The 23386-nt window shown below is 37.5% G+C and overlaps 1 protein-coding gene across 1 annotated transcript in view; it reads right to left on the reverse strand.

Moving 5' to 3' along the window:
* Positions 1 to 1296: 1296 nt before the first annotated feature.
* pfkpa (phosphofructokinase, platelet a) overlaps positions 1297 to 23386 on the reverse strand; it is a 32676-nt gene continuing 10586 nt past the window's right edge. The window contains 16 exon segments of the mRNA XM_051882528.1: positions 1297 to 1899; positions 1996 to 2101; positions 4334 to 4433; positions 4934 to 5045; positions 6252 to 6313; positions 6508 to 6672; positions 11527 to 11679; positions 12560 to 12647; positions 12765 to 12835; positions 15672 to 15773; positions 15775 to 15819; positions 17708 to 17777; positions 19712 to 19776; positions 20100 to 20225; positions 20736 to 20828; positions 22663 to 22758. Coding sequence (XP_051738488.1) covers positions 1743 to 1899; positions 1996 to 2101; positions 4334 to 4433; positions 4934 to 5045; positions 6252 to 6313; positions 6508 to 6672; positions 11527 to 11679; positions 12560 to 12647; positions 12765 to 12835; positions 15672 to 15773; positions 15775 to 15819; positions 17708 to 17777; positions 19712 to 19776; positions 20100 to 20225; positions 20736 to 20828; positions 22663 to 22758 — 1611 coding nt within the window. The 3' untranslated portion in view covers positions 1297 to 1742.

Raw genomic sequence — 23386 nt, forward strand, 5'->3', positions numbered from 1 at the left:
ACCTAAAGCCCGGAACACACCAAGCTGAAGTTGGTCCTTGTCTGCTTTTTTTTTCGGCCACTTCGACATGTTGATTTGGAGTTGGAGCTTGTTGGTCAGTCGGCCCATCTGATCATTTTGATTGGCTGGTCAGCTACTGCCACCTGCTGGTACGTAAAGGCATTTCTTCTTACGCAGGCACAGAAAGGACATGCTACTTGGTCATTGGGTGTCGAGCGTCGGTTTGGTCTGTCAGGGCAACTTTGGACTCAGACGCTGCCGACGTGAGCCAACCCCGCTTGGTGTGTCTGCTTTCGTCGGCACTAGTTCGGTTTGGTGTGTTCTGGGCTTAAAGGGATAGTTCACCCAAAAATTAAAATTTGATGTTTATCTGCTTACCCCCAGGGTATCCAAGATGTAGGTGACTTTGTTTCTTCAGTAGAACACAAATGATGATTTTTAACTCCAATCGTTGCAGTCTGTCAGTCTTATAATGCATGTCAATGGGAACACAATCTATAACAAGCACAGACAAATCCAAATTAAACCCTGCGGCTTGTGACGACACATTGACGTCCTAAGACACGAAACGATCGGTTTGTGCGTGAAACCGAACAGTATTTATATCATTTTTTACCTCTAATACACCACTATGTCCAACTGCCTTGCGCATGGCATCCGGTGCGTGAAGTGTGTACGCGCTCTGGCGTAGTTTAAAGGATTAGTCCACTTTCAAATAAAATTTTCCTGATAATTTACTCACCCCCATGTCATCCAAGTTCATGTCTTTCTTTCTTCAGTCGAAAAGAAATTAAGGTTTTTGATGAAAACATTCCAGGATTATTCTGCTTATAATGGACTTCAGTGGTCTCTCCAAACGGTTGAAGGTCAAAATGACAGTTTCAGTGCAGCTTCAAAGGGCTTTAAACGATACCAGACGAGGAATAAGGGTCTTATCTAGCGAAACGATTGGTCATGTTGCAGTTCAGGGATTTAGGTGTTCATGCATGTTCAAAAATGGCAGTGATTGTGCTGGCCAAACTGTTTAGAAGTTGTAAAGAGTTTGACAGTTTCACTGAGAATCAACTCATAAGTTTTGATCAACAAGCCATGTGCATTTAGTTATTGTAGACAATTGTACTAACTCTTTTGCATACATGTGACAAAACACATGCAAATTGCTTAAATCAATAAGAAATTCAAATCTGATGTGAACAAGAAACTAATTGTCCAGAGACCTGAACTTATCGTTTTTGAGAATTGAGCCAATGCGATTGAGAAAAACTGTATTGTGAATAATCAAACAGCAGACACTGATTTTCACACATTGTGATTGTGGTCTTTATTGGTCCAGCAAATGTTAACACTTTGATGATGCAATACATTCAAACATCAAACGGTGCTCTAGCAATGTGGACTTCACCGCATACAGCGCTTGACACTGGAAAGTGGAATTTTTGCTTCTTTCTGAGATAGAGAGAGAGAGAGAGAAATGTGCTTTGAAGCGTAACACTACTGCAGACATGGCAGGGTGACAGCGGGGACAGGAGTGAGAGGGCATAAAACAGTAAAACCATACATCACACTCTCCTACGATTAACACTGATTTCTGTAAAATAACAAAAGGTGACATTTTTCAAACAAAGCAATGACAAAACAAAAAGGAGCGGGCCCAGAGAACAAAAGTGTTGACGACAGCGCTTGCAGGACAGACGGGCCCGTCTAAAGTGTGACCTTTGAACACCGCTGTTATTTGGATGAGTTTAAATGGCAGCCGTGGCCTCAGACTCTTTGGGTCGATTGAGGACCACGTGTTCCAGCTGTCCAGAGTCTGACACGTCGTAGCTGGTCTTGTACTTGGCTAAGATCTTCATGAGTGGACGTAACTTCAGCCACCACTGTTCCTTAGGGATTCTGTGACTGAACACACACAGAATAGAGGGGTTAGATATTATTAAGTATAAAAATAAATATATTTTTGATTCTGTTTAAGTAAGAACTGTGGTGTGTACATACACAAAGTCGGTCTCATCTTTCAGCTGAACCACAGGCTGGAAAACCATAGCACGACGCCGCATGCCCAGCAAACAGGCCGAGTCCTCTGAGTTAGCAAACACTCTCCCTACAGAACACACACACACACAGGTTCAACACGCTCACACAATCGCCACTGTCTTGACATTAGACTGTTAAGCATTTCAGGAAATGTTAACTCTTTCCCTGCCATTTCCTGGCAATCCATGTTTTCACTGTTATACATTGTTATACGGGGGCGCTGTTACGCATCTTCTGAAAGAGTACAGAATCTCTGGATCAAAACACAAGTAAAGAAGAAGCAGAAACAAGTGATAGAAGTATTGCTTACACACGTTGTAGTCTTTGACAAAAATGCGATTTTCTCAGCATTTTGTTTAAAATGTTGCATTTTTAATTAAACTTGTTTAAAAACGTGTTTTTGTTTAAAAGCAGAGGCTCTGTTCTTTCTTTTGATATACTGCATGTTCAGATTTTCATAGAACAAAATATTCTGAGGGCCGTGAAAGTTTTGTGAAAATTATAAAAAATGCTAGCACTGATTGGCAACTTTATATATACAAAAAAAAAAATAAAAAAAAAACGCTGGTAGGGAAAGAGTTAAAAAGATTCTGATATGGTGTCACAGTTTGCATATGAGAATAACTGCATTATATCAATAAATAACAAATAAATGCATGGTTTATATTCAAACATTTACAATAGTGACCGAACATTTACAATAGTGTACAAAATCTATTTGCAATAAAATAAAATTAAATTAAATTAAATAAGGTATCTATAAATGTAAATATAGTGGAAATCCACAAAAAAACAAACAAAAAAAAGTATAAGCTTATGGAAGCTTGTTTCTGCCACGGTATAAAAAAAGGAAAAGGTAATTGCAACATTTTATCTCACATTTGCGACTTTTCTTGCAAATGTAATTTTATATCTCACAATTCTGACTTTTTCCTAAGAATTGTGGAATATAAACTTGCACTTGCAAGAAGGAAAAAAAAAAAGTCAAAATTGTGACAGAATTGACTTTTTTCTCTCGCAATTGCGAGTTTACATCTCACAATTGTGAGGAAAAAAGTTAGATTTTTTTCTCAAATCAGGATGTGTTCACACTTGTCATGTTTGGTTTGATTAAAACGAACCCTGGTGCGATTGCTCTGTTAGTGTGGTTCATTTGAACGTGTGAACGCTGCCATCTGAACCCTGGTGTGCACCAAACAAGTGGACGAGACCGCTGAAAAGATGTGTCTCGGTCCGCTTCCAAACGAACTCTGGTGCAGTTCGAATGATATATGAATGCAACATGGACCAAAGACATGTAAACAAACCAAAAACCTATGTGCAGAATCCTTATGCACATAGGTATTTCTCGTCATAGTCGCGAGTTTGCCCATCACAGGCATCAGACGCGCATCGCCACGCAGCAGATCTCCGTTTGTGTGTGTGACGGAGGGATTCCCGCCGATGTTTTGACTCCTTTACACATTTTATAAGCTCTTCACGAGTTCCCAGCTGGCCAAAATACCATCATATTTAGGCTTTGCACATAAAACAAGCGCATTTATCTCAGCACACAGCATTGTTTTGGATGTTCGGTAAGTATCATCTCAAAATAGGCAATACGTCATGAAATCCGACCAATCATGTTGCGAACGTATCCCTATGACTTTAGGCTCGGTGTCTTTTGGTTTGGTTTTGGAACCAGGACTAAATGTTTATTTTATTTTTTAATGATTTATTTTTTTTGGTCCGGACCAAACGAACCGAACTACAAGTGTGAACGCACCCTTAGAAAAAAAGTGAGAATTACGAGATATAAACTCAAAAAAGTTAGAATTGTAAAATAAAAAGTTGCAATTATCTTTTTATATATTTTTTAAATTCTGTTGTGGAAACAAACTTCCACATAGACTAGTATATTACTTTAGAGTTAATATATACAATGACAATACCCTGAAGGACAGTCTTTCACTGAGGTCACCAAATCAGACTGAATAAAATGCAAATGTTTACCTTCATCTTTATTCATCCACAGGTACAGCAAAAGGAGTAAAAACACACACACACAAAACTAGCTGAAAAAAGTGCAGTGACTGTACAGTAATATTTCAAAATCAAGTCAATTAAGCTCAAGGACTATGTTGAGTACTATGTCACATCAGAGGTTTATGTGTGCAGTCATGATTACACTAACAATATGACAGTTACTGAGTGCCTTGTGTACAACAGCACAGGTCAACGAGAAGGTCAAGTGGTGAAAACCGCTTCAGTAAAATTTGCTTCATTACCACATGAAACGCATAACTGTTGTAATTTATACCTTGTCTGTAGCTTTCATTCAGTTTTTTGGTGATCCACTGCATGGCCTTAGCGGCGATTTTGGTCCCAAAGTTACGGTCAAATGGAGAAGGAGCACCACCCTTGTGAAAAATAAATATTAATGAATTAATATTGTGTGTGTGTATATATACAGCATATATGTATATATGGTAACACTTTAGTATAGGGAACACATATAAACTATTAACTACTAACTTTTCCCTCAATAAACTCCTAATTTACTGCTTATTAATAGTTAGTAAGGTAGTTGTTAAGTTTAGGTATTGGGTAGGATTAAGAATGTAGAATAAGGTCATGCAGAATAAGGCATTAATATGTGCATAATAAGTACTAATAAGTAGCCAATATTCTAGTAATATGCATGCTAATAAGCAACTAGTTAAAAGACCCTAAAATAAAGTGTTACCGTATATATATTTATATAAATGCAGTTATCCAATCGTAATACTCTTGCTTGTTCACTTGAATTAGCGGGCAAAAGAAAACGGTATGTCTGCTACAGAATATTGATTCATTCGGCTGGAGTTAAATGGTGCCTGTAGGCCACTGTGTTTTTTGATTTATGATTTATGTGTAGTACCTGCTGCATGTGACCCAGAACATTCTTCCTGCAGTCAAACACTCCCCTGCCTTCCTCAGAATAGAGCTGATAGATGAAGTCTGTGGTGTAGTTTTCATTACTGTTCTCATTCCTGCATGAGCACAAGCACAGACAAACCGGCTGAGTGAGGAACGGCTGTTGTGACTGACAGTACGCCTGAGGCTCTGCTCCCACATCTCAATCACACTGACCCAAAATACTCTCATCTGAGCTGAAACATGAGGGAATGAAGCCAAATACAGAGACAGAGATTCTGTGCTGCATGATATACAGAAAGACTGACATAGATAGATAGAGAGACAGACAGACAGACTAAAAAAAATCTTGGGTTATTTTTTCTACCCAAGTCCTGAGTTGAGCCTTTTGAGTCATTTTTTGGGGGTTATTTTTCCAGTGTTTGGGTAGTTTTTGTGTAACCCAGATCCTGGGTGAGACGTAACAACCCAGTGTTTGGGTAGTGTTTGTGTCACCCGGCTCCTGGGTCAGACGTAACAACCCAGGGGTTGAGTTATTTTTATTGCGGGGTTTCTGCGCCCTCTTCAGGAGAGAGCAGTGCAGCTCCGTCAAACTGGTGCATGTCTTTGGTAAAATACACTAATACACATTTTATTTTATCTAAAAATTCATTATTGTTCTGTATATCATTTAATTTTATGCAAAGCAACATACAGGGGCGTGATGTGAGTCACCTAAACGAGTGTCGCGTCGGTCTTTTCGCATGATGGAAACGCCTGATGACTAGCATAAAATTTTATGATTTCAAAAAGATACAGAATATAAATACTTAGGATGTTAAAATATGTTTTCAGAATTGTATACTGATTATTTATGGACAGGTTATGGAGTCGCAGCATTTTTCGGCTATGAGTGAAACGCAGGGCAGCGATCTGAAGTTAGCAGTTCCCCCACCGAACGCGAGCGATCTCCGGCACGAGATCCAGCGCCGTTACGGTGGAAACAGGACAACAAAGACTGGTCCATTACACTTGAATTACTTCTAAATGTTTAATTTTTATTTCTAATATTTGTTAAATAAGCTTAAATGTATGCAATATGTATTAAAAACGATATAAAATATGCTATACTATAAAATGTGATCAAAAATAAAGGAATTATCATGCATATCATGTATGAATAAAAAAAAATAAAAAAAAGGTGGTATTATTGTAAAAATTAATCAACCCATTATGCTGGGTTAAATAAACAACCCAATTTGCTGGGTAAAGTGTTTTCGAGCGACTACAGACAGACAGATAGACAGATAGATAGATAGATAGATAGATAGATAGATAGATACCTCAGGACTAGTCCTCTCTGAATGCTGGTCTTCATTTTCTCTGTCAAGTGCTCTACATTCGACTGAAGCAAAGAGAAAAGCAGTTCCTTAATTTAACCAACAGATGGCACTAATGTTCATTGTTTAATAAGTGCACTAAACTTGGCACTAAATCAAAGTTTATATAACCACATGTGTAATTATCTATGAATCATGTTACATAATTTATTTTATTACTAGGGCACTAGCGGTTTAACAGTGTGCGTGTGCTAGTAACCTGCAGGTCTCTGATGTCAAACGGTTCCTCATAGATATACGCAGCATCAGCTCCAGCCGCTAGACCACCAACACTGGCCAGATAGCCACAGTAGCCCCCCATCGTCTCGATGATGAACACACGGTGCTTCGTACCACTGGCAGACTGCTTGATACGGTCACATGTCTGACAAACACATGCACATTTAGTCATTTCAATTCTTGCTGAATCACAGTCATGCCAGATGGCATGCAATGCAACAAGAACAACTTTTCAAAAAATATAACTTAACATGTCTTTTCTTAGTAACTATTATGAACAAAAATCCAGTTTGTATTCATAGAATATTTACTTCTCATGTAAATCTAAGCCAAGATAAATTCTTTTGCATTTACAGATATCTTTTTGGAAGATAAACTACACTAAATGGGCTTTTAGGAGCTTACTGTACATGACATTATGAAGCACCTTCCAGACTGACAAAACAATTTATGATACACAATAACACTCCTCATCCTAAACTGTATATAATATTAAATGTGTTATTCCAAAAATATTGCTGTTTACACTGAACTATAACTGAGTATCTTCCTGAGACATTCTTAGGAAACTCCATGTGTGCAATGTGTGTGTTCCCATTTACTAGTGCTGTAATTAAATCAGTTACACTAGTTGATATATTTTAGTCTTGTTTATTGTGTAATGTAAAATAAATTGTATACAAATTCCAAAAGTAATGTGACAGGGTTGTAGTGATGTTGTTTCCTAAGAATGGCCCCTTTGCAGAAAGGAAGGAGTTTTTTTTTTCCCTCTTACCTCCACAATCGCATTGAGGGCCTGTATCAGCCCCGATACTAAGGTCAGTGCCGGGCACATTGTTACTAATGGTTGCAGGCAGCATACAGAGCGGGATGCAAAACTCCTCATAGTGGGCCCGAGCCTCATTCAGCTGCAGCAGACACTCTAATGCCTTTGGCAGGTCAGCACAACACAGCAGGGGACCACAGGGGACAGGACAATGCACACGTTAGACCAGCAGAGGGAGTACTGGTGCAGGAGCGGACCCTGTTGATCGGGCACCCACCGTGTGATGGCCGCCATGGCTTCCGACTGGGAGTCGAAGGGAAAAGGAAGGGGGTACAGATGGGGTGGGATCGACTTTTACACTCACACACACACAGGGCAGTCATGTGGCAAGACACTGAAGCGAGAAGGCAGGGATTCTGCACACTTTTAACAGGCGTACTGTAGCAGCAGCAAGATGATTCAGTTCACACATCAACATTCAAAATGTACAGTAATAATGCAGTAATGCAACATCTGTATAATGAACTGCGACTGGTCTTCTTTCTTACATCTATTTATATACTAAAGTATCAGTATATTTAAAGGGATAGTTCACCCAAAAATGAAAATTATGTCATGATTTACTCACCCTCAAGCCATCCTAGGTGTATATGACTATCTTCTTTCAGACAAACAAAATCGAAGATGTATTTAAAAATATCCTGGCTCTACCAAGCTTTATAATGGTAGTGAAAAAAGGCATCCATCCATCATAAAAATAATCCATACGGCTCCGGGGGGTTAATAAAGGCCTAATAAAGTGGTTAATAAGGGTTAATAGTGAAGCGATGCATTTTTTTTTTTTTTTTTTAAGAAAAATATCCATATATTAACTTTTTAAATTCAAATAACTAGCTTCCGGCGGACGACCGTACGCATACTGCGCAAGTCGACTTGCGCCACAAGAGTAACCCCTGACGCGATGTATGACGCAGGATGTAGGAGTATCGTAAGCTTTGACGCCTCTTGTGGTTCAAACAAATAGGGCTGAGCAACAAACGCAAGCTCTTCTTCTCATATATTGAAATCCTCCAACATTTTTCTTTAAAAAATATCGTTTTAGACTTTTAATTCATGACCGGTGTTTTGTTTTGCTCTATCCTCTGCGCTTCCGCTTTCGACAATACATCATGCGTCGGGTCAGAGGTTACTCTTCCGCCGCAAATCAATGCGTACGGGTGTCTGCCGGAAGCTAGTTATTATAGTTAATAAAATATTAAATATAGATATTTTTCTTACAAAAACCCATCGCTTTGCTTCAGAAGGCCTTTATTAAGGCCTTTATGGATTACTTTTATTATGGATGGATGCTTTTTTTTTGGCTTCAAAATGTGGCTCCCCCTTCACTACCATTATAAAGCTTGGAGGAGCCAGGATATTTTTAAATATATCTTCAATTGTTTTCATCTGAAGGAAGATAGACATATACACCTAGGATGGCTTGAGGGTGAGTAAATCATGGGATAATTTTCATTTTTAGGTGAACTAACCCTTTAAGGGATAGTTCACCCAAAACTGAAAATTCTGTCATCATTTACTCACCCTCATGCCGTTATTGCTATTATTTCCTCCATAAAACACAAACCACATGAATTGTGTACTATATTCCAAATCTAAGAGTATCCTAAGAGTACTAAGAGTATCCAGGAGGAGATTATCATTGGTATCTGAGAACAGATTTATTCTCACATGTTCTGTATAAAGAATATCATTTCTATTCATTTTCCACTGAATTATGTGATCACTGTCCATTTTCTTCCATGTGTGCAAGTGTTATGATTATGAGAGCGCGTTTTAGATCCATCAATCATCATGTATTCATCTCCTGCTCTTCCGTATACAAAAATTGAGAGAAACATTTTTCTACAGATAAAATAAGGTAAATAGACATATGACTATGACGGTATGTTTTCTGTGTTTTTTATGCAGCTCATGGTATTTTTTTTTTATAACAATAAAGGATGTTTATGACAAATGCTAAGCAGATTTAGCATTCAATCCAAATGTACAAAGAATGCATGTCTGCCCATTATCGAATCAAAACCCACTTTAGATCATATCAGAAGTTATTACAATAACTCGACGATGGTTTAAAGTGCCTTTTGAGCAAAGACATTAATAATCATATAAATTTTGAAATGTAGCTTGATGCTAATTGTACCTCTAATTATATTTTATGATGTATTCTTGCAAGCATTATAGATAGTTTATGTTTCTAATGTAGTAACTTTATTCATCTTAATTTAACGCTGTATATTATGCAGCGGATGATGTTAAAGCCATATACAAGACACATACATGAGGACAAATGCATTGTTGATCAGCGCCACCTAGCGTGCAGGCGTGAATTAGCAGAAGATGATCAGTCGTTACGCGTTCGGTGTGAAAGGTCCGTTCTTCCGCGATTTCGCGTCGCGTTCAGTGTGAAAGGGCCTTAAGGGTCAGGAAATATTCTATGTGGTCAGAATATAATAATATTTGTTTTTAAAAGAAAATGAAGGCGTATGTTATACATATAAGCTATTTTGTTGAATGCATTACTGCGTTAAACGCTTGCAATAAAGAGATCGAGTCTCAGCCAGGTGAGAAAAAAAATAATGCCAAAGTAACATAATGCATCACTTTCCACAAAAATTTAACTAAGTTACTTTTTAGCAAGTAGCGCAATATTGTAATGCATTACTTTTAAAAGTAAATTTCCCCAACACTAGTCAAAGGAATTAATTCTTAATATGTGGCCATGATATTTTTCCCTGCACTTGTCATGTGCGGCGATTCTTAATTCAAAAGTATTATATTCACTATATAATTCTTACTTGTGTATAGCCATAAGTCACAAGGATTACTTTTGTCTTTTTTGTAAATTTTCGAGCTCGATTTCCCCAGGCCCATTCTTTTTTCTTTTTCTTTTTGTATTAAAAAGAACAAGGTAAACATCCAATATATCTTTAAAACATCTTTGCATTTCAGTTCCACAGACAAGATAAAGTTGAATTTGTAAGAACAAGAGGGTGAATAAATGACCAATCATTTTTAGCTGAACTATTTCTTATATGAATAAAGTTAGTTTGCAGTGGCATGTGCTTTTGTGGGGCTCGTGTTCATTTAAACCATTAACATGAAACTATGCAGACAGACTCCAGTTCAGCCAGCATTAGCTGGGGTCAGTGATTTGTTATGACGAGTTAATGCAGTGTGATCATAGCACAGCGCAGGCTCAGTCACATGACAGCCACAAAAAAGCAGAGCTCAAAACATGCCGCCATCATGTCATCTCCACTTACCTGTTAGCTAACGACTCGCCTTTGCGTTTACCAGCCAAAACATTAATGGGTTAGTGTAAAAATGCTTCAGGATAAATATCACAAAACATGCCCAGGCCATATTTTACCCCCAAATCGATAAGGAATAATATTTGGCGTAAAGAAAATAAAGCTTAAATATGACATTTCTTTGTGAGATTCATCCTTCTTTTCTTAAAATTCTCTTTCACTGTCATTGGCTAGCTGATCGATTGATTTTGGCTTGCATGCTTGTTAAAGTAGTTAATTTTGTAACATCTTGTCTACTAAGACACCTTCATGTGGTTTTGAAGGCAGCATAGATGTTTTCTTTAGTTTATAAATGTCCAATTTTATTATTTTTTTTTAACCTATATACTCACAAATGAGCACTGTAGTCACTAAATTGTCTAAAGCTCACTTGAATTTATTATTTTAGATCATTAGACATGACATTATAGTGTCTTGGATGCCTGTATGAAACCAATTCCCTTAGGTGGTGCCTTCATACACGGTCCTGTTGAAAAACTGACTGACCTGGCAGTAAAGGAACTGCCTAAAGTTGCGGTCACAATAGCAAAATTTCAGCAAAATTTTGTAAATAAAAATGGTGTGGCAATGTATGAAGCACAGCTCACACAGAAGTCACTTTCAAAGCAAGCAGCTTTGTGCAACTTGAACCTTTTGCCCTCACACAAAATTCAAGATCCTGTTGAAATTACTAGATTTTGCCCATGAAAATTTGCCTAAACCGCGGTAAATGTGACCGCACCTTTAGGTTACGGAAACCACTGCTGCTGGTAGCCTAATTGGCTGGTAAACATAAGGCGGAGCCTCTGTGATTGGCTTGTAAAGAGAAGACAGAACCTCTGATGTGATTGGCTGGTGGGTGGCGTCCACCATCCTCACTTACATCAGTGATAGCGTTCAGAGCCGTGTCTGCGCCAATGCTGAGGTCTGAGCCGGGCACATTGTTGGAGACGGTGGCCGGCACCATGACCATTGGCACACACAACTCCTCATAAGTCCCACGGGCTGCTAACAACTCCATGATCCCCAGGTAGGCCTGCAGGGCAGAGCCGGGGATTTAGTGAACCTCCACTGGTGCAGGGAATGGGGATGGAATGAGGGGACAGAAAGGGAATGAGAGAGAGAGAGAGAGAGAGAGAGAGAGAGAGAGAGAGAGAGAGAGAGAGAGAGAGAGAGACGAGGCAGGATTGGGAAGGAACCAAGTGGAAAGCCATGGCCATCACGACGGAGAGCATGAGACAGAGGATCCACTCCGTACACACACTTCAAATAGAAACACTTGTGTAAAATACATACACACACATCCTGATGATGTCTGTATAGAAAGAGAGAAGATGAGCCTGAACTCAGCAGCATGAAATGACTTTAGAAAAGCAAGGGAGATATTCTGCAATTGAAAGTTATTGATCAGTCTTTAATGGCATCATTTGTCTTCTCAGCTGTGTGAATGTTATATTCCAACAGCTGGGAGATAACCGGTGCCTGCTAAGAAGGTAATTATCACTTCATTATTGAATGCTTTTGGATGTTCATTATGGAAAGAACAGGAGCACAGGAAGTTGAGTAAGCTTTAGGTGATGCTACATAGGAAAACATGATGGAGAGGGCAGGCAAGTTAACAAAACTTAGTCATATTATAGTTCATAAATAAAAATAAATATGACATTTAAATATTTAAAAAATATTACTTTTCTTTTTAATAATTTAATAATATTTAACATAAAATATATATTTAAATTTGTATATATATTTAATATTTAAAATAAATGTAAAAATACATATATATTATACAATATAAATATTAACACCAATGCACATTACTTTTTTTAATCATTCATTAAAATGGCCACCCTGTCAACACACTTAAATGCAAGATAAAATATCAAAATGACTAAAGCCCGGGCTGGAAAACATACCTCAAATCCTCCGATCACTAACAAAGCATTGATGCTATACTTCCGGATCTGTTCTGCAATTTTTTCAATGTGCTTTGCAGGAAGCGTTCTGCAAATTTGAGAACATTGTAGATAAGCACTAAGCACAACACAGCACATTACATTCAAAATCAGCTGCATTACTGAAATCGGCAGGCAATATAAACTTTGTATATGGGATAAATACCGTTTAGTTCCCAGGAGGGATCCACCCTGGCCCGTCCATCCACCTACATCTGCCCATTTGATCTCTTTTATCTGAGAAAAGAGAGCAGACTGAATCAAAAATGTGTTGGGCCAACGATTTCATATAAGGGTACTTTAAAACTTCAAAATGCGAATGAGCAGCCACGATAGCTATCCTCTAAGGGGTCGTTTACACCACACTACTTTCAACTCAAAACTGGAAAACTTTTTATGTGTTTTGGTCGTTTATTTACACGACAACAGCGTTATGAAGGCCTGAAAACTCAAACGCTTGAAAACAGGTTTCAAAGTGCAAGTTTTTGAAAACGATACCGTTATCATTTCAGTGTAAACTACGTATGCACATGCGTATTACGTGTTCAGTCTAAGGGCCCTATCAGACACCCGGCGCAATGTGACGCCAGGCACGACGCAAGTGTTTTTTGCTAGTTTCAGCCTGACGCAGTTGTCGTTTTCACGTCCACCACCATGTTGTTTAAATAGCAAATACACTCGCGCCCATCTGTTCGCCCAGTGGCGTGCTGGTCTGAAAACAAGGTGTGTTCAGGTGCATTGTTGGCGTGTTGCTATTTTGAGGCAACTGAAAACGACTGCACCATTGACCAACTGAAACCTGGTCTAAAGTCAATGGCGCAGTATTTTTTTTGTTAAAATAAAAAATGCCATAATGTACATGTCATAATCCATAGTCATTGCATGTATCAGAATTACCTATTTGCAGTAATGACAAATGAAATTGGCTGATTATTTGACCAATCGTGGCAATACACACATGTATTTAAACTGACTTGTCAGGTTGAGGGTGTCTATATTCCGCCATGTAAACATTAATCCGCCATGGTGCAAGCGCACCTTTAAAGGGAATGGGAGATGAGACTCTGATTGGTTTACTGCACGTTACGCCCAAATCACACCCATGACTCATTAAGAGAATAGGTACAACCCTTTTGGACCATGCACCTGGCACGCCAACCATTTTTTTCCGTCGTTAAACTAGCAAAAGAGGATTCAGACATGCTTTAAGTGCACCTACGGCATGCGCTTCAGACCGTGTGTTTAGATCGTTAAAATAGGGCCCTATAGGTGCACAGTGTTTTACTACAAAGTGACATCGCCAACTACTGGCCGGGCGATCGTTTTATCATCTGTATGCAAAAAAACGCAATGGAAAAACTTTTCCTTTTTTAGTACGTCATTGTCGTGTAAAAGTACCCGTAGGATTTTTTTTTTTTTTTTTTTAATGTAGCATTAATGGAGATGCAAATGGGTTAAATGTGATCACCACTTATGTGCTTTCTAAATTCACTGGTTTATTGGATTAGACTGGCTTAAGGGATCATAATGGAGATCAGCCATGGATGGGACATCTCTTAGTCAAAAATAACTAGTTCAATGTTTCAGGGCTGTGCAGAAAATAAGAATTCAAAATCGTTAGAAGTTGTTAAAAGAATATCAATTTTGAAGCTATTGATAATAACACATATGGATTTGATGAGGCACTGCTTAATCTACCCGAGTTTGTAATCCTCCTTGCATTTGTTCAACAAGACAATAAGTGGATCATGTCTTAATCTTCACCAGAGCCCAGCCCATGTAATGTAATTAATTGCTCTGTGTTTATCTCTATTCCTCCAACAGCTCTCGGCATACGGCTAATGGGATTACACATCGCCCCCTATCAGTACAGAGTAGTACTACAGTGTTAAATTGGTTTATGTTAATCCTGTCGTGTTCTGCGTCAGAGCAAAGAGCAGCAGTGCAGGGCTAGAGGTGGCAACACCTACTTGGGTTAAACGTGTTAATGTGTTGAGTACTTCTTGCTCTTAATGCAATTACTGAAGCAATACAATTAGCACAACTGGATGTGGACAGTGTTTGTGTTCACATTTGTATATGTGGCCTGTAAAAAAGGATGCTTTTAATTGAAACTTGATGTTAATATGTGGTAAATGTGCACACAACAAAACTTGTGTGCATGTGAAAATATGAATTAAACATGAATATACACTACCATCAAACGTTTGTGTTCGGTAACATTTGTTAAAGAATTAGTTCACTTCAGAATTAATGTTTCCTGATAATTTACTCACCCCCATGTCATCCAAAATGTTTATGTCTTTCTTTCTTCAGTCGAAAAGAAACTAAGGTTTTTGAGGAAAACATTCCAGGATTTTTTCCTTCACTGGGGTTCAATGGGTTGAAGGTCCAAATGTCAGTTTCAGTGCAGCTTCAAAGGGATCTACATGATCCCAGACGAGAAATAAGGGTCTTATCTAGCGAAATGATCGGTCATTTTCCAAAAAATAAATAAATAAATAAATAAATAAATGATGTAATCACGTTGGAAAGGTCACGCGTGATGTAGGCGGACGTACCGACCCAGTGTCTACAAAGTGAACATGCAAAGACTAAGTCAAATACCCTTTACAAAAAAAGAAAAAAAAAAAGGTAAAACAATGATGTCGAACGATTTTGAAGGTGGAGGAGAAAATGAGATGGAGTTTCTTTTCGACTGAAGAAAGAAAGAGATAAACATCTTGGATGACACGGGGGTGAGTAAATTATCAGGACATTTTAATTCCTAAGTGAACTAATCCTTTAATGTTTTTGAAAGAAGTCTCATATGGAAGAAGTCTTTTATTCTCCATCCTACTATTTATCCTCTACTACATTTTATTATCTACATGTTCAATCAGGACTATGCATATGATATGCATTTTTGATTTGGCATTATAAACGGTTTCCCCTTGGGGAAGTGGGACAAGATTTTGTTCATATGTAAAGCTTGTTTGTGGTTCTTGTGTTACGTCTCCCAGAATGTTTCTTGAATTTACATTCCTACTGGATGATTCCTAAATATTGGAATGTAAAATAAATAGTTATTTACCTGTCCCTTATGGAATCCTTCAAAACCGTCATTAACAGCAAACATTTTGTGTCCCTCGGAGATGCCCACTCTGACAGCAGAGCGCACGGCAGCGTTCATGCCCTGCTGCGGGGGCGCCCACGTTCAACACAGCCACGTTAAAATTGCTCTGAATGGGGGATGAAGACATAACATCTCTTATTACGCTGACAAATATGTCAGTAAATTACATTTAGGTCATTTCTCGAACATTTGCAAGTATGAGGCTTCAGCTATAGTATTGACTTATGTTCAGTTGTCTATAATAAATACAGCAAGCGTCCTGCTGGATATATACGTGGTCTGATGTGAAGAGTAAACTAAAATGTCAGTATTCATTTATATAACTAGCAGAAATGTCTATATATTTGAGGCCTGGTACTTCTTGATCATCATCATGTTTTTGCTTTTACCACTCAATGCCTATTAAGAATTTAACAATGTTTCCAACCAGCCGTTGGCATTCATCAATCTGTTTTCCATTCCAATAGGCACAGGGTAATTTTCGTTAACTTGACACATAGCCCAGAGCAACAGAGAATGATTATTGACTAAACACTTCTGGATAAGCAGCCCTTTGACTTTTCTGACTGTGATGCAGCAGCTTTTTCCATTCAAGACTCCTGTTCTCTGGTCTACTCAAGGCTTTTAGAAAAGAAACAGAAAACATACTATGCATCTCAAGCAGAGGTCGGGACTCACTAGGGGACCTCAGCAAACTCCCAATTCAAATGAATTAAAGTAAGACAAAACAATCTTTAAAGTAAGCTAAAACAGCTAAAAATCAAGATGTAAGCTGCCAATCATTTTTTTTATTATTATTATTTTAAGGCAAGACACCACACGTATTAAGTGTTTTTTTGTTTGTTTTTTAATGTTATGATTAAATATGCAAATGAGGCATTATCTATTTAAATATGCACTAGTTTGCATAACATTCTAAAATAGAAATTGGAAAATCGGATGAAGCCAGGATCAAAATCCAATGTTTTTCATGGAACTATTGATGCCAATAAAGAACCTTTATTTTTTCTAGTTATGTCAAGCTCAAACATATTTCACTGGGAAGAAATTGTTGAGAAATTGAAAAAAAAAAAAAAAAAAAAAATAGAAATTCATGCTAATTCATTGGTAATAAAAAGTGTAAACCTTGAAGAATAATCAGTTATTGAAATGTCTGGAATTATGGGATTTCCTTATTTCAATTATTTACAATTATTTTATTTAATTATGTTATGCTCCACACAGACTATTTTTAAATCTAAGCTGCAGAAACTGCTTGTATTTACCACAAAAAAAAAAAAAACGTTATTGGCATCACAACCATGAGTACTGTATGTCAGCAGCTAATTAACCATGTTTACACATCAATGAATATTTGAAGTTCAGCAACTTATTAACAACAGTGGGAAGTGGTGTGAAGGGTAACCAATCACAAAAGAGGTAATCCGCCTAAAAACGCCCTAAAGGTACAGTAGCAAAAATAGCCTGTTGGTGGGAAATTGTCAGATTGTTTTTGCCGCCATGATGCTAATGTGTTATGTATGGCTGTCAAGGCATTGCTATGTAGTTCCTAGGGTGTTCTGGAAAATTGCCCAAAGTCAAAAGAGTCCATTCCAAAAACTCTATGATATTCTGGTCTCTAAATATTACTTGCTTCCTTTAATATGAATCTTATCATTAACTATGTGAAAACTGTAATCCCAATCACTACAAAAAGTGGTCCCTTTAAGGATATCGTGACATTGAGATAATAATAGCTGGAGAATGGAGTTAAAAATAACTATCCACAAGCAGAAATATTCACACAGGATGTGTGACAGGACTAATTAATCTTGGTTTCCTCTGGAAACATCTGCTAGGGGTGGAATTCTGTCTCACAGCATGTACTGAGGGTTGTGAATAACAAAGTCTGGTCCAACAGCATGCTGATGTCAGTCAACAGAGGTGTTTGAGATGGAGCAAAAGATCACCAGGCTAAAACAAACACCGCGTCCCTCTCAGGGTGCAACACTTACGTGAGGAAGTTCAGACTCTGGTTTGCGGTGAGCCAGCAGTTTGTAAGTCTTCAGGTTGTTTTCAAAGCTCCTGCATTAACACACAAACATATACAGTCAAACCAAAAATTATACAGACATTTTTGATATATTTTTACTAGTGGGTGCAGGACACTATAGTTCATTTATGTAAGCGAGGATAGAAAAAATAAAGTAAAATGTGACATATATCCAAAAATTCTTCATACAGTGGACTACCAGTAAAACTGATAAAAATTTGGAACCAAAAATTATTCAGACACTTTGACCTGACCATGTTTTGCTTAAGTGTTATCTGACATAATTAAGATTATTTTTTTCTGACACAATTTAACTCTGAGATCTTTTATTATCATTTTTTTTTTTAAACTAAAGTGAATAAACTGTATTAATGAATGAAATGTTCAAGATGTCTGAATAAATTTTGGTTTGACTGTAAGTGTTATTCTTATATTTAATAACATATAAACTGATATTGGGATGCACCGATATGGATATTTTGGCAGATGCCAATAATTCTTTATATTTGGAAGCTGATAACCGATATATTGGTGATATATAGATATAAATCTAAATTTTGATATACATTTTTCTAAGTATGATTACAAAAACAAAAGGCAAACAAATACAGAGAGCAACTGTTTTTGTTGTTGTTGTTGTTTGTTTTTAACCCTTAACTGCAGAAAACAAGGAAACTGTAAGGAATATTTTCAATGAATATTTACTAAATGTAGACAACTTTGAACCAGTTAAAGTTTCCTTAACTAATTAATTTTAACTAATTAATTTCCTTAAATTAATTTTACATTCCTATGGCAAATTGTAATGCCAATCTCCTGTTTTTCAAGGCAAAAAACTCTCACACTTTAATAATTAGACCTAATTTTCTTATTGGGCCGATAACCATAACATTAAAAATTAACATATATTGGCTTGATACCATTATGGCCGCTGAAATATTATGCATCCCTAAAGTGTTATATTTGTAGTTATGATTAAAATACATACAACATACACTATTGTTCAAAATGTTTGGATACATTAAATTGATAAAAAGTAAGAGTACTGGTCCTTGTCCGAAATTTTCATACACGTTTTTTCGTATTCGTCATCCTAAAAACCTTGCACACTGAGTCCGATGCGTATTAATTAATCCATTGTTAATCCATTGTGAAAAAATTTGCAAAACAATACAAAATGAAGTCTTCAAGCAGTTAGGATGATTTTGTTGTCCTTTCTCTTCTTAAAAAGAGAAAAAGAAAGAGGAAATATTGGGTCCATCCAATCCTGAGATTGCGTAGAGAGGGGTTATCGGGATTATCCCGAGTTATTCTTCAGGATGCGTGGCTCAGTTTGATGCTTTGTTAGCAATACTTTTTCATACAGTGCTTTGTGCTGCGAGACGAAGTGGATCAACTTGTCAGACGCCATTCTGGATTTTGGTGTCCGCTTGTACGGTGGCTCTGAATTGTCAAAACATCTCTCAAAATGCTTGCTACGAATGCAAAAGATGAAGAAAATTGAACCTCATCCGCATTTTTATTATGATGGACGAAAGTTTAGGAGGAAGTGTGTAAACATGATGACACAACGTGAGGTTGTATTGATTTTTTCGGTTGAGAGTTTCGGACTCAGTGTGAAAGGACCTTAAAGACTTTTAAATTGTTTGAGCTTTCTGTTCATCAAAGAATCCTGAAAAAAAATGTATCAGTTTCCATAAAAATTTTATGCAGCAACTGTTTTCAACATTAATAATAATAAGAAATTTCTCGAGCACCAAATCAACATATTAGAATGATTTCTGAAGGATCACGTGACACTGACTATCAAAGGTGGTGGCAATTCTCGTGGGATTTCAACCTCAAAATCTTACCGACTCCAAACTTTAGAATAGTAGTCTACATGCCACTCATAGTCAAACTACAATCAAGCTACTAAAAGTAGTTAGCAACACTACAAGATACAAACAAAATGTAGCAAAATCACCTGCCACGTAGCCGTACGGCCTCTTCAAATCTTTTCTCATCCATGGCCTTCTGCACCTGCTGAGTCTACAAGACAAACAAAAGCACTTCCATTATAATGATTTTATGACATACGATTTGTTGGGTTGAGAAAAAAAAAATCTAATTTTGGTTACTGTAATGAAGTAATGTAAATCATCCTGTCCAGGCATATTTTTTATTTAATTAAATGTTATTAAATATTTAAATGTAAATAAATGCAATTAAATTCAGCTCATAGGGATGCAAATGCCGGAATGATTCATGAGTGCGGCAGTAATGCTATGTTCTCATTCCTCTGCTGAACTGCGTGAGTGTGGATCTTTATTATCACAGCACTAAACCCGACGTGGCATCTGTCCAAGCCTTACCATCTGCACACACTCCATGAGGGGTAGCCGCACAGACTGGTTCCCACACAGAGACACCACGCAGGCTGGCGTGTTTGCAGTGGTCTCAAGCAGCGCCAGAACCGCCTCCACACCCATTCGACTGGCCTGACAACAAACACAAAAAAGCATTGCAATCTGTAGTGCTTTAGCCTGCTCTAATGTAATCTTCACTTTATGCATAGAAATAGTTTCATATTTCATGTAAACAGAAAATGCCATTTTAAATCACCTAGGGGTTTACATACTCTTCCCACCCTGCACTGAGAATGCTTACACGATGTGTTCAATAAAGATATTCAAGAGGGAATATTGTTTGTGTGTTATTTGTTTAAGCAGACTGTGTTTGTTGTTGCTTATTCAAGGACCAAGGGTTAATATGCTTTTCCCAGCAACTGTAAGTGTTGTTTGTTAATCGACAGCGTGCCACAGAAGATGTACATAAACATAATGTTGAAAATAAATGGACCACTTAGGAAAAACCTTGTCTTTCTGTTCCGGCATAATCCTTTTCTCAATTCCCCAGAGCACGTGCAGCGTGTGGACATCAAATCTGTTTATGTACTTAAATGTAAGCCCTCCCTAACCCTCCTGTTTTTATCCCAAAGACTTTCTCACCAGAATCCTGTCAAATGCTGAGGGGGTCCCTCCTCTCTGGACGTGGCCCAGGATGGTCACACGCGTGTCGAAGCCCAGACGCTGAACCACCAGCTGCGGGAGTAATAAAGAAGATTTAGACCTGAATTATAGGAATCAAGGGAATTTAGAGGTTTTAGGTCATATTTTGTCAACAAAATTTCTTGTCCATCATGCACGATAACATTTAATTCCAAATAAAGCAAATGTCTATGATCATTTTGATTTTTAAGAACAAAATGTCTTTATATGTTTATTAATCTCACAGTAAAATATGAATATTAACCCAAAACTGAAAATATGCCATTTATTCATAGCATCAATGTTAAAGCTGCTCTTTTCCATACAATCAAGTCAACTGTGACCACACCATTCAAAAAACAATAAAAAAAGATTTTAACTTAAATTTTGGTCTGTTCCCAACACAAAGCTATTGTATGGTTTAGAATATAGTCATATCGACCAATTTTATGATGCTTTAAAAAAAAGAAAAAAAAAGAAAAGTTAGACGGCCCCTGGTCACCATCCACTTGCATTGTATTTAAAGGGACAGTTCACCCAAAAATGTAAATTCTGTCATCATTTACTCAAGTTTTTCCAAACCTGTGTGAATTTCTTTCTTCTGCTGAACACAATATATACCAAAACAGTTGATGGGCCCCATTGACTTCCATAGTATGGAAAAAAAAAAATACTATAGAAGTCAATCGGGGCCCATCAACTTTTTGGTTACTGACATTCTTCAAATGATCTTCTTTTGTGTTCAGCAGAAGAAAGAAATTCATACAGGTTTGGAACAACTTGAGAGTGAATAAATTATGACAGAATTGTCATTTTTGGGTGAACTATCCCTTTAAGAGAGCTGCGTTAACATATAACATCTCCTTTGGCATTCTACTGAAAAAAGAATGTCACATGAGACGTTAATGAGTAAATTATGCCAGAAATTACATTTTTGGGTGAACTATTCCTTTATGTTTTGCTGAATTTAAGTTTTATACAATATAAAGTTATTTAATTATAATCCTTAGTACAAGCACAGAAGACACAAACCAATGATAATACTGCATGCATTTAGCAGAAAGATTCACAAAAAAGCTGCAACACACATGCAGAGATTAAGAAATTTAGCATTTTAGCATTTAGCATGCTAGTCAGTAAATAAGAGCCCATTTTTTAGTGGTTAGTTTTAGAGACTGTGCTAAACATTGTAAATAACTCCTGCAGGACCTTTTTCAGGTGAGGAAATGTACTTCCTTTCACTCTGAATAGTCTGAACAAAGAAAACATAAATGTTTCCACAAGCATGACTAAACCTCGACTTTTACATTGACTGTCTGAAAGAAAATCCTGCAAATTTACCATATTTCTATGATATTTTGTACCAGGATAAGGCTTGGGTTCCCACACATGTATAGTACATTACCCCCTCTATGATATTTTGGAAAGTTGAAGTTATTTATTTTTTGTATCATTCATGTCAGTTGCACAAAAAAAGTAGTATAAAGATGTGCAATGAAGTTTAAAATTTTGGGTTAGAGGTTTTTAAAAAATAAAGTATGAGCAATACTTATAGTGACGCTTACCTAATGTTTCTTGTAACACAAAGTATTCTAAAAAAGAACAGATAAGACTGAACTGTAAAGCACTGGAAATGTGCATGCTCCTGCTTCAGGTAGCATTCAAAACAAGTATGCACTGATGCCGTGCAGTAGTTGAGATATACAGTAAGTAGAGGATAGCCATAGCTGGTTATGTTCAGAGGTGACCACAAGTGCCTTACCAGAAAAGAGTGTTGGTGTGTTTAAGCAAACCACACATGACAAAGCCAGAGAGGGAGGACACACAGAGCTCAAAGAGGTCAGGGATCAATGCAGGAGCTGGATCTCTATATACCTCATGTACTTACATTCTTTACATGTTCTGAGGTAATGGGCTGGTTGTTACGATCAATCGCACCTTCAGCTACTATTATGATATTCAGCCTTTTCATTCCTGCCCGTTTCTATGAGGGTAAGAGACACGTCACAAACTGAGGACAAAAACAAAGCGAGAGATTCAAAAAGCTGGAATTCAGGCTGCAGAACTGGCCCATGAAGGAAACTGCCACTTACTGGAACACCATTCCTAATGAAGCAACTTTTGCTCAAAGGCAAAGTAATGACAGTGGCTTGCTCTTTGCAAGATTACCTACCCAAATTTTTAACCACTACACCACACAACCCAGTTAAGGTGAATTCTCTCTGACAGCAATTCAATTGTTCGCCAAGTCACTGTAATTTTGGTCGAGGACTCCAAATGGTTGTACTGCTCTTCAAGGTCTTTAAGTCACTATATGGTTGGCCGGCAAGTTGTTGTACTGTTGTTCAATGTCTACAAGTTGCTATATTGTTGTTCAATGCCCCAAAGTTGTTGTACTGTTGGTCAAGAAGCTGCTGTACTGTTGATCATGTACATGTTGATCACCAAGTCGATATACTTTTGGTCACTGTCCGTATACTGTTGGCCAAGGTTTCCAATTTGATGTACCTTTGTTCGAGGTCCCCAAGTGGCTTTGTTGTTGGTCAAGGACTGGAATTGTTCACCAAGTTGCTGTACATTTGGTTGAGGTCGCCAATGCCCTGTACTGTTGG

This window comes from Ctenopharyngodon idella, chromosome 23, assembly GCF_019924925.1.
Source record: "Ctenopharyngodon idella isolate HZGC_01 chromosome 23, HZGC01, whole genome shotgun sequence".
In the NCBI taxonomy this organism is placed as follows: domain Eukaryota; kingdom Metazoa; phylum Chordata; class Actinopteri; order Cypriniformes; family Xenocyprididae; genus Ctenopharyngodon; species Ctenopharyngodon idella.